Source organism: Aulonocara stuartgranti, assembly GCF_965226115.1.
Source record: "Aulonocara stuartgranti genome assembly, chromosome: 19".
In the NCBI taxonomy this organism is placed as follows: Eukaryota; Metazoa; Chordata; class Actinopteri; order Cichliformes; family Cichlidae; genus Aulonocara; species Aulonocara stuartgranti.
The window spans coordinates 8,591,167-8,603,505 of record NC_138955.1 but is presented as its reverse complement, the minus strand read 5'-3'; the positions used below and the strand labels follow the sequence as shown (position 1 = coordinate 8,603,505).

Sequence of the window (12,339 nt, the reverse complement as noted above, 5' to 3'; positions counted from 1 at the left end):
TCACTGCACATTAGCATTTCAAACTGCCTTGCATTTAAAGCATGGCGTTACGTAATCTCTCACCTCGACATCCTTGGCTTTTAGCAGCTTCTCAAACTGTTCGAGTTCCTCCTCTAGCACTTGTTCCATCTTTTTGATCTGTTCATCCATCTCTTCTTCTCTTCTGCTGTGCTCATCCCTCTCCTTCACAGCCTGAGCCCGATCCTCCTCCGAACAAGTCAGTTTCTCTCTCAGACAGGAGATCTGAGACTCTAGCTCATGCTTCTCTTTTTCAGCACAGTGCAGACTATCGAGGCTCTGCTGCAGCTCCTTCTCCAGCCTCTCCACCTCCGTTTGGACACTTAAAATCTGCACACGTGTCGTTTCAAGCTCCTTTAAAACTGTATCGAGCTCTGTAGTCCTTAGACTCAACAGCGTCGATGCAGTTTCGTGCTCAGTTTTTGTCTCCTTGAGTTGTGACATGAGATGCTCATAGTTGGCCTTGAGAAAAGGAAGCCAGGGAAACTGTTTTAATTATTTATACAATAATTTTCTTATCAAGTCAAAACCTCCAATTTGATGTCTTAGTACTAATATGACTACTGAATCAGCTCCACCATTCCAACTTTGTTAGAAAAAAAAATAAAAAAAATCTAATTGCTCAGAAACCTATTATCATCATATTTGAATGCATTGTAATTATTGCACACTTGTGGTACTGGCATACCTGTAATGTTTGCAGCTGGTTGTCATCTCTGAATTCTGTGCTCTCTAAATCTGCAGTCTGCTTTATCTCCTGCAGAGATGATACGAGCAGCTCCTGCTGTTTTTGATGAGACTGGAGTGCAGTTTCCTCCTCCTTTAGTTCCCCTACCAGTTTTTCATCCTCATCTGATGGAAAGGTACCAGATATGAGGAGGGAAGTTTCAGCAGAGATTTCAGTTTCCTTTACTGTCAACATTACTACATTCTCCTGCTCTCTTTCTTCTGATAAGGCACAGTGTTTGCTCCTAAGGCTGTCTTGTTCATAGACTTTCAAGTTCAGCTCCTCCTCAAATTGTCTCCTCATTTCCTTTTCGTCTTCGAGCTCCTGGAGAGCTTCCCTAAGCTCTTCTGTGACTTGAGCCCACCTAAAAAGACAGATAATAATAATAATAATAATAATAATAATAATAATAAAAAAAGATAAAATTTATATCAATCTACAGTAAGAAATAAATGTAACCACAGCAAACCAGCTTACATTCAAATGTTTATTGTAAACTAGTGATTTATTTCTTAGAAATGCCTTTTTCCAACGTGGACATTTAACAATATTCACCTTGAGATAAATATTTATTATTAATCAAAATTAATAGAGTTATGCAATTTACTTTAGAAGTAAATATTACTGTATTAACACAATAGCAACATCATTGTTAGGTATAGAGCACAGAGTTGTTTTTAAAAGGACTTTGAATTAGTCATTTGATAAACGGCATGAACTTCATTACCTGCTCCTTGCCTCCTCAAGCTCTTCTGCACTCTTGATTACTTCCTCCTTTAACACATTTAGATCCCTCTCCTTAAGGGCCAGCTCCTCACGGAGCTCCTCACACTGCTGACTCAGCAGTTCTTTTTCCAAGTTAGTGTCCTCAGACTGCTGCTCGGACACGTTACTCCTTTCCATCCTGCCCGAAGCGACGTTGTGAAGCCACTGAGGGTTGGACTCATCAGCCAGAGAGTCCTGTGGACTAGAGGTGTTTTGGCGGTCGTCGTGTTCTTCAATCAGACGTTTGGAAATTGATAACAGTTCTTCTCCAAACACATCACTATTTAGCTCAAAACTGAGAAGACACAATGACAAAGAAGATTAATATATATAATATAATATCTACAGCTGATAGATAGTGCAACAATAACAGCTGCTCTCACCTGCGGTCTGCAGATATGTCCAGCTGACTGCACTGGTCAAGGTTCTCAGTTATCGCTGAAGACTGCAAGTGTGCAAGCGGAGCTGAAGACAAGTAGCGCTCCATCAGAAGATTTCCAGACATTGATTCATTCATACTGCCCTGGTCAGCTCCACTTTCCAGATTAGCCTCGTCGATACTGACAGTCTCATCAGAGCTAACGCCAGCTTTTACCTGGTTCTGCCAATTCTTAGACGCTTTGAAACCCACCACCTCCTCCTCTTTGATTTTTAGTTCTTTCTCCCTCTCTTCCAAAAGCTGCCTGACTTGCTCGACCTCCACTGTGTGCTCCTCTTTGAGCCTTTTCATCTCCTCCTCAAGACTCTGAAAACAAAGGGCAGAGCTAGCAAGCTTCTCACTATAACTCTTCCCTGCATCTTCCTCCTCCTGAAGCCTTCTCCTGAGCTCTTGCAGTTCTATGTTGAGGACCTCTTTCTCCTCTTTGTATTGTTGCATCTCAAGGCACTGACTTTGAAGTTGGCTTAACTGGAAATGAAGGTTTTGCAATTCTGCTTCCCTTTCTTTTCGCTCTTCTTCTCTTTCTTGCTTCTCATTCTCCAGCAAAGAAAGCACGTGCTTGTTTTTCTCCATCTCCTCTACTAGTTCGCTACATATTCGCTGGCTGTTTCTTCTTTCTTCCTCCAGCTCGGCTCTCAGCTTGCACAGAACAGTTTCTACATCAGTTTCACCTTCAGCATCAGACTGCGAGCCAGAACTTCCTGAGCCCTCTGATGGTGCTTCCTTATGACTGATGTTTGGCTCTTGGGAGGACGGTTCATGGTAAAGCTGCTGATTATTAAGGGCTTCAGTTCCTGACAGATTTTTGATACGTAGAAACTCCACACTGGTCTGTGTGACAGACGAGAAGACATTCAAGCAGCAGTTGTTGTGCATGAGCAACGAAGCACAAATAACAACCACAGCCACATTCGGTTTGATTGGCACTTACCTGCTGGAGCTGCCTCTGCAGTGCCTGAAGCTGTCCAGCAAGAGACTGTGCCTCCACCTGTACCTGGTCTCTGCTGGCCAGTGCCTCCTGCAGGTTGGAGCTGAGTTTGGCAATTATTTCATTACGCTTCTCCACAGCCTGCTGTAGCAGCTGCAAGCAGGACAAAAGTATGTACCGGTATTAGTTTTACGAGTAATCAAACACTCATAACTTCACACACTTCCATTAGCTTTTGCAGAACATATTATCAAATGTCCAGCATGCATTCCTACTTCCAAATTAATTTTCTATTTTTCCCTCTGTGGCTGGCCAGAAAACAGACTAAATACTTCAAAACAAACAATTTATATGCAAATTACAACAACAAATGAAGCCCACAATCTGGTTGGAAGAATCAAACCATTAACTTACAACACCTTATATACAGAGAAAACACCCCTAGTTTGAGATTTAAATACACAGTGAACACGTGAAACACTACGTGCCAAAGACACTAACCAGATTCCTCTGCATACAAAGCTTCACATTAGACCAACTGTGCTGCTTTTTCAGTCCAGAGCACCAAGCAGCCATGCAGAAGAGGAGACTTGGTACAATCCCCCATGGGAGGTGATGACACAGAAATCCAAACAAACAGTCCTCCTCACACGCATAGCAATACCATAACAAGACTTTCATTGTCTTAGTGAGCAAACAAAGCATCAGGACAAATTAAACACATCCAATTCCAATCACACAATGGAACCGATTTAGATAACTGCTCAGTTCTGAGGTTACTGTGTGTCAATACAGAACTTAAAAATGTGAGCCCAAGTAGATTACAGTATTCATGACAAACCCCATCTTGTTTCTCCATTTCCAGTTATGCTTCAGCCAGCTGAGTTTAACATGATGATGAACTCCAATCAAACGGCTTACTTACGGATTACTGAATTATGCCATACAAGACAAAGACATGCAAATATCCTGACATGCTCCTTGGAACTGCACTAATAGATGCAAACCAGCCAACTTGGAAACTGCTTCAAGAAGTTAACTTGCGCCAAATATGGAGACAAAGCCCTTTATGTAATTAATCCAATCAGCACCAGGACATGGGGGAAAAACATGTTTGCAGAAGTACGGGTCAATTCTGATAAACCTAAATCACTCACGTTTTTATAAAGCCATTCACACCACTTGTTCAACCTCTACAGCTCAATCCAGGGGACAGATTTGGTCAACGTCTCTGGCTCATCTCACGAGAACAAATGTAAATCCTCCGTCCTCTTTAACAATAATGACCTACGCTCCTTGATTTTATTCTTCTAAACAAAACCAGCTCCACGAGAGAACCCATCTATGGTATTCTTGAGTTTTCCCCCAGACACACTTTAAAAGTTTGACATCCTACAGCAGTCTCCAGATACTGGCTTTGTATACCTTGAGCTGCTCTTTGCCAGTAAGTGCAGCTAACTCCTCTTCTCTCAAGTCATCCACAGGGGACGGGCTATGCTTGGGGGTGAGCGGCTGATCCTTCGCTTCGTTTTGCCGAACCTCTGGTTTCCCTGACATTTGAGGCTCCTAAAGGATTAAAAAGTATTAGAATTAAAGTCTAATCGTACCTGAGTCCACAAAAGAAATGTCAGGAAAAAACGCATGTGCTGCAAATTTGCACATTTAATGTCATTAGTGAACTCTGCCTTAGTAGAGAAGAAGAAGAAGAAAAAAAAAATAAATAAAAAAAAAGGGGGGGGGGGCAGTTAATCCTGGCCAGGTTGTCATGACAACATGGCCTACAGGCAATGTGATGGTTAGTGACCCATTTCTGTAATGTATGTTTACAGACGGGGGGCATAGACCACTTGTTGAAGCATACAGTGAATAAACAAAATTAGACAAACAGGGTGGGGTGGGGTGGGTGGGGACTGTGAGTATGAATGGAGACATGACCGTCATGAAAATAACCAACAGTTTTAATTAAAACTAATAATCTTATGCTCCCTACATATCAAAATTGCTTCAGTGTTTGTAACTATTATTGATGAGCTCTCTAGGCAATTGGCGGCATACCTCATGGTTGGTGCTGTTGTTATGCTCTGTAGCACTGGCTGATGGAAGAGCTGGTTCTACGTGGTGATCTTCCGTCGAGCGGTCATTCTGCGAGTCAACCTGGCCCTTCCTCTTCTGCGTCTTTTTCGCCGCCCCCGCCCCGTCGCTTTTCGCCCGCTTCTGTCTGAAACTAGCAAGCTGCGCAAGAAGGACAGCGAGAGGTAGATGGACACGTACGTCAGCACCAAAGAGCACCACCACACTATCAGCATGGTGAACCTCAGGGGTTGAAGGAGAAATGAGGTCAGAGTCCAGATTTATCTCCTCAAGGTAGGGAAATGTATACAAAATGAATCAAAACCAGACAAAAGTCATCATGTGAAGTTAGTGATAGTCCACAGTGTAGAAAGGAAAACCCCTCGTCTTGATGAGTCAGTTGTGCAGCAAAAAAAAAGCCCAAAAGTAATCCCAACACTCAAGTCCAAAATAGATTACACCATAGCCTGACAAGGTATCCAAGTTCAAAATGAAGTGAGGCAGCTAAATATTCTCAAATCTCCAGAGAACAGGCTGATGAGAAGTGCAGATTTTACATTGACACACAGTGGACAACCTCTCAGCAGAACAGAAACAGAGCAAGGTTTAAAAAAGGACACGCAACTGTCACTTTGTATTTCTCAGCTTATCAAAACCTCAAGAAAATAAATAAATAAATAAAATCACAGATGCAGCTTTTTTTTCCCCCTATTTTTTTTGGAAGGGTCTCTTAAAGTCCTCTCTGTAGCTATAAAAGGAAAAGTATATCGAGACTAAACCTGACAAGAAAAAAAAATGCATAATTACATTAAAGCTACAATATTTATCTTAAATTCCAGAGGGAACAATTTGATAGAAATTCACCTCGGTCGGTTTGACTGCAACACACCCTCTCCTCTGTTCACTGCCTCTCTCATGCCCCGTCTCTCTTCCTAAGCAGCTTAAATCAGATCACGGCAGTTCACATTGTGACAGAGACCCTCATAGAGCTTTCCATCAATATCTGACAGCAATTATTGACTTCCTTTCTTGCTGCCTGTCAGACCTATCCATTCTTCCTCATCGGACAAGTTGCTCTACTGTCCAGATATAGATCTTGCAGTCTGCAGGCAACAGCGCAGTCAGCCCAACCTTTCATCCAAAAACTCACTGCCAACAGCCAACATCCAAAGCAGAGGGATCCACAAACTCTGGGTAGAGGATGGCATGTGTCTAGACTAAAGAAAGAAGGTGGAGACTGGGACATGCATTCACATAGAGAGGAGGAGACAGAACTCTATGTGTGGCAAGCAGCACTGGAGTGTGCATGCTCAATTCAATTTGAGATTACATGGCCCTGGGAGACCTACTTGTTGCTTTATGTGATGACTCACAAGCGTGATGCATAACAATATCGTGTGTGCATGTGCATAAAACCTTGTTCTGATCACATGTTCCTTGACTACACTGCCACATTGTAGGTTCTGCTTTATAAGCAGCCTGAAATGCATCCATCACTGTACAACCTCAGTGTCCCACTCCTGAAAGCAGCCCTTTATCAAGTTAAGCACCCTTAAATGTTTTCCTACCTTAAATTGTCAGCTTTCTTTCCTTACTTGCTTAAAACCGCACCCATTCTCCATCCATCACCCTATTCACTGCCTCCGCTTACCACAAAAAGAAAAAGAAGGGAAAAAAAGCCCTCAAAGACAGCAGGATGAGCTGTGTTTAGCCCAAGGCCACTTCCGCCCTACTGAGACTGACTAACAAGCTGGCTGAAGCTCACTCTAGTCAAATTAGATGTAATTGGACTGCTGAAAGCTGCTACGGTGTTCTCAACAATGTCATCATTGGTCAGGAGGGGACTGCTGTCTCCAACAAGGGGTTAATTTGCTGTCCACGTTGGTGATTGTATCAAATTTGTGCCACGCTTTTAATGCCAAAGAGAAATCAGAGCTTACCGATGCCACAAACATAGTAAAGGCAAAAGACAGCACTGCATTACCATAGCAACACCATTCGTGTGAGACACACGCGCAACATCCTCCACCTCACCCAATCTCATGGGTGCACTGCACCACCTGATGGCCTGTAACTAACATGACAGCATACGCAAGGTGCATGGCTATTTTAGGCATTCAGATCATGACTGCAGGCAGATTTCCTTTCAGATGCTGTATTGTTTGAAGAGCAATATACATTAAAAGGTGACAGCGATTACCCCACGGCGCAGAAAAATAAGAAAGTTGTGATTGATCACTCAACAGAAACAAAACAAAACAAAAAGAAAAATCAAAGAAGAAACAGCCACAAGCCCACAAGTCATTGATTTGCTCCTTCATCCACCACTTTCTATACTTACATTCTGACTCCGAGGCATGGTGGAAGATTTCTATAAGGAATATAAATGTTGTAGTTGAGTAATTTTTTGTTATTATTATTATTATTATTATTATTATTATTATTATTATTATTATTATTATTATTATTATCCCCAAAATGAGTTCCATTACAAATTATAGATGGATTATATCATATAACACATGCAGTGTAAATGGCTATCCTAAAAAGGTGACTTAGTTTCATACATTGTTTCTAGACTACATGGCTTGTTGTCAATGTGGGACAAGCCATTTTTGACTACTAGGCCATTAATAATATGGCTTCCCATTAAGGTGAAATCAGCTGCTTGCCATTTCTACTTGTAAACACCAGAGGAGTCAATTTCAAAACTGATGAGGGCTGAAATTTTTTATTTATTCTTTTTTTTGCTACTTTGGGGCTTGCTATAACTAAATGAAGCATGCATACTGCTCTCTCAGAAAATCCTGGAGAAGAATGTCAGACCATCAGTTTGTGGTCTGAAGGTCTGACTCACTAGTTCTCACCAGCACAATGACCTGAAACACACCAGCAAGTTCACTTCTGAATGGCTCAAACAAAACAAAATGAAGGTTTTAGAGGGACCTTTCCCATTAAGATGCTTTGGCATGGGATTAAACGGGCTTTTCATGCTGCAAAACCTCTGAATTCACACAATTCCACAAAGAAAAGTGGCACAATATTTCTCCATAGTGATGTGAAGGACTCATTTCCAGTTATCGCAGATTGCAGTTCTTTCTGCCAAGGTTGGAGCAACCAGTTAATAAATTAAATCATTTAAAAACATTTTGCATTTACTCGGTGGTGGCGGGGGTCTTTGGCTAACATTAAAATTAGTTTGATCTGACATGTATGACAAGTTTACAAAAGAATGAGAGAAAAAAAAATTCTTCTTCCTGATTTTTGAGCACTATGTCACTTAGATACAAGTAAACAGTACTTGTTTAGAGAGCTTAGTTGGGGATAGGCTCACATAAAGTTTTGCCACAATTTTGAAACACAGATGACTGACTTAGTGAATAGTTAACTTTGGAATTGAGGCTCTGTTATAACCACTGCACAAGTAAACCCTTTCAGTGAGTAAACATATGATGTTGATCCACGTTGTTTAGAGCTGTAATGGCCTGTGAGTAATGTGCAACCTGCATTCTCAATAGCAAAATAAATCAAGCAAGTGCCACAAATCTCCCACCGAATACATCTTCACTGCACACGAGTTAAAGGCAAACTTAACACATATGTCTAAATAAAAATGAAAGCTATTTGCTATGGTCAATGGAACAATCACATATGCGTTTACTGCTGAACTACCAAGTAACTTATATGAAAACTGCCTTCATTTACCAGCTGATTAACCTGCTTCATAAATGATGTTACTCTTCGCTTCTCATATTCTACGCCCAACCGCGGGAAATACATGGCGAGAGCCTGCAATTTAACATTCAAAGGTAATTCAAGCGACAATAAATGTGCAGTCATTTTGGTGGTGAGTGTAGTTAGCAATGGATAAACGCAGGGCTATGACAAAAGAGTTTGCTAAGTGCTAGCATTCAATATTAGCATGCGTTACATGTTAGCAACAAACCTTAGCTCTCCCAGCTTCTACCTTCCTCCGACGTTCATCTTCATCCATGACTCGATCGAAATAAACGCGTTAACGGTTTAGGACATAGGTCCTGATTTAACTGAAAATAATGCTAAACCTTCCTTCAAAGAATAAGTTAACCCTTGAACAAATCTTTACATGCAACTGTCAACAGACAACATTGAGTATGGCCGCCAAGTCAACGTAGCTCCGCCCTTATCGGGTTCCCCTTGCCTAACTGCCCAATTAATTAGTTACTTTCCTCACCTTCAGCCAATTAAATTCGTGTTGTTTAAAAATAAGTTAAAAGCACCGCCTACTGTATATAGCAGTCAAAACTAGCACTCAGTTAACCAATCAAATTGCTGCTTTAAGCCGCCTAGACTGGATTGACGTCTCTTGTAGCCAACCACAGTTAGCTCATACAAATCATACTCCTGTCACAGCTGGATGACGAGTTTTTCATTTAGGGGGCGTTCGCAGTGAAGTACGCAGGTTAAAAACATGAGTACCGTTAACATTATATTTATTAAAAACGCAAAGCAACGATCTACAGTTTATATTAATTAAAGATTGGTGCCTAATGTACTCAAACAGTGCGTTTCCGTTTATTAGGAGTCAATGATTGTGCCACGTTAGAAAGGTTTTGACTATACCCAAATGAGGTGAGCATCAGCAGCAGCCAGCACTTAAGCACTAAATCCATCCAACAAAGCCCAGTAATAATTCAGAACCCAGCTTTAGGCTTTTGTATGTGACAAATCAAAAGAAGAATAGGACACATTTAATGTTTTTATTGTTTGAAGGTTCTCTTCACTGTCCCACCCTTAGTTTTTTTGGCAGCAGAGAAACCAGACCAAGCAGGTAATGCAAGTCATAGTTAAGTCCAGTAGTAATAAACAGGTGTGTCCCATGGCAGCTACTCTGTGGCTTTAGTTTGTCTGAGTTACTCCAAATGCCACGACATGAAGTACAGTTTAGCTAAGTCAAGTCAAACTTTATTTCTATAGTACATTCAAAACAACCTCAGCTGTCGAGAGCACTGTACAACTTAAACAAAATAGGCTTAAAATATAAACTCTACATAAAAGTCACAAAATCAAGCTGTAAGTCTGTGTGGTTAGTACTTCATAAAAAATATATTGGAACAACTTGAATTTGGATTTGGATGGAAGTATTTCTCCATGCATTCTGATGAAAGTAGGACTTGTCTCTTGTATTTCAACCTTTTATTTTTATTTCATATATTAGTCCAACAGAGAACCCATAGCTTTTAATGATCAGAAACATGGCACGAGTCGCATTTCATCAGTGGTCCTCACCATCCACCCACAGTACCCACCCATCTCCATCAACCAGCCACTGGTCTGCCCTTCCTGCCCTCTCTACCACTACCTGTCCCAACTCAGCCTCCTCATGTACTCCAGCAGACTATGAGATACAGATCTCATAACACCCCAGTGCCCCTCTGTTTCTATTCGGTCTGTTAAGTGTATTCAATATTGTTCTCCTCCTCCTGCTGCCTGACCCAACCTGACCTACACTGCGTACAAGATTGCACGGATTAGATTTAAAATGCTCTGGTAAAATCCCCAAGTAAAGTTATCTTTTTACCTCCCTGCATTATACTATATCCCAAATCCCATATACACCAAAATAAATTGAAAATGTGCAGTTTGATTTAATCTAGTGTTATATAGATTATTTGAGTTTTAAGACAAGGAAACGGTATATATTTTTTAAATAAATTATTTATCCATGTGCTTCTTGTAGTATTTTTTTTTTGCGAGATTTGTTAATTTGTAAAATTATTGATTATATATGAGAAAAAGGACAAACCACACGATACTTTTGACAGGGGTGACGTTTCTTGGCACTGCAACTATCGCAGCACCCCGTGGCAAGGCAACTGCAGCTTCCTTGGATTCTTCTCCTTCAGTCCTGCCCTGCAAAACAGTCATCACAAAGGGTGTGTAACAGCACTGCTTATGTCATGTATAGCTACAGTATATGTTTGGTACTGTTTGACATGGTGTAGCTGATGTTGACACAAAAAGCCCAGATTGATCAGACCATGATGCACGACATCATGCTCCAAGCCATACCTCCCATTTCCGTGGCCGTGTCATCACCTGGTGGGCTCAGTCACTGTGCTTTTCACACTACATTTCTCAAGCATGCAAATAGACACAAACACCTTGACACATAGAGACAAAGTGAAAAAATGGCTACACTGTTTACCAAATTGACATTTTTTGTCTCATTACTTCCAGGCAAGTTACCATGGATATCATGTTTGTAAGACCTGATTTCAAAATAAAGAGTGTGGCTGTGCATCAACATCAGCATCACTGCAGTCTTGCCCCTAGATCACCGCAACTGCCTCCAATCCGCAACCATACATGCTCATCAGCCACCAGCGGTGACGTTTCTCACTGCTGCACATGTAGAGACCTTCATCTTCCTTTGATAGACCCATGAATCGGTGGTCCTCCTCTTTTCTCATCTCAGCCTTGCCTCTCTCTCAAACTTCGTCTTCAAGCTGCTCAACCTGAGCTGTCCCTCTGATATACTCATTTCTGATCTTGTCCATTGTGGTTACTCCCGCTTAAAATCTTAACATCTTCAACTCTCCCACCAGCTTGTCCTGTCTTTTTGTCAGTGCCACCATCTCCATCACAGCAGGTCCTCAGTTCATGTCCTGCGCCATCTTCACGTACTTCTCTGCCACTCCTGACTTCCTCATGCAGTGCCATAGTTCCTCTCTTGGCACCCCATCATATCTTGTTTTCTTTAGATCCACAAAGACCTAGTGCAGTCCCTTCTGACCTTCTCTGCACCTTCTCCATCATTACTCTCAAAGTAAACGTCACATCTGCTCTTTCCGAAGCCTGATTGTTGCTTGCCTGAGCGTCATCTCTCTTCTTAACCCAGCTTTAACAACTCATACACTTAAATTTGTGGTAAGGCTCATCAATGAAAAAGTACTTCTTCAAAGTTTTCAACACATTGTCTTCACTCATTCATACCAATTTTGTCTTTATAATTAATCACCCTAACCTGCTGCACATCCCTTCCAGCCAATTAATACAAGTTATTTTCTCCTTTCTCAGTGTCCATGCTCATATAAAACGTCCAACAAGCCTTTTTTCCCTTTGCCACCTCTCTCTTTGTTTTATACATCGCCTCCCAGGACATCTGGCTACTTGGAATGGTGACCATTCCATTTTTTCTTTGTTCTTCCTTTGCATATTTCCTCATTCTACAGTCTCCTTGTCTTCTTTCATCTGTTCAGCACTGGATCCAAATGACTGATCTTAAGTAGACTTCTTTGAGAGAATAGATTTGCTGCACTTAGGAAAACTATCTTAAACAAAACTAATAAAAGGAGAAAAAACTGAGGCAACTTAGAAAAAACTGCTCAAAGCAGCTTGTAAGAACTATAT

At 41.3% G+C, this 12,339-nt stretch overlaps 1 protein-coding gene across 4 annotated transcripts in view; it reads right to left on the bottom strand.

Annotated features, from left to right (window-relative positions):
* Positions 1-9,119, bottom strand: part of pcnt (pericentrin) — a 34,019-nt gene extending 24,900 nt beyond the window's left edge. For 3 of the 4 annotated variants that reach the window (XM_082516584.1, XM_082516587.1, XM_082516585.1), the window contains exons 1-9: positions 8,894-9,119; positions 7,289-7,318; positions 4,933-5,109; positions 4,303-4,443; positions 2,881-3,030; positions 1,894-2,780; positions 1,473-1,805; positions 707-1,109; positions 64-480 (exon numbers count right to left, since the gene is read on the bottom strand). In XM_082516584.1, the coding sequence (XP_082372710.1) occupies positions 64-480; positions 707-1,109; positions 1,473-1,805; positions 1,894-2,780; positions 2,881-3,030; positions 4,303-4,443; positions 4,933-5,109; positions 7,289-7,318; positions 8,894-8,941 (2,586 nt within the window). In that variant the 5' untranslated portion in view covers positions 8,942-9,119. The remainder of the gene's footprint in view (positions 1-63; positions 481-706; positions 1,110-1,472; positions 1,806-1,893; positions 2,781-2,880; positions 3,031-4,302; positions 4,444-4,932; positions 5,110-7,288; positions 7,319-8,893) is intronic. The other variant, XM_082516586.1, reaches the window with a different exon arrangement.
* Positions 9,120-12,339: the final 3,220 nt, after the last annotated feature.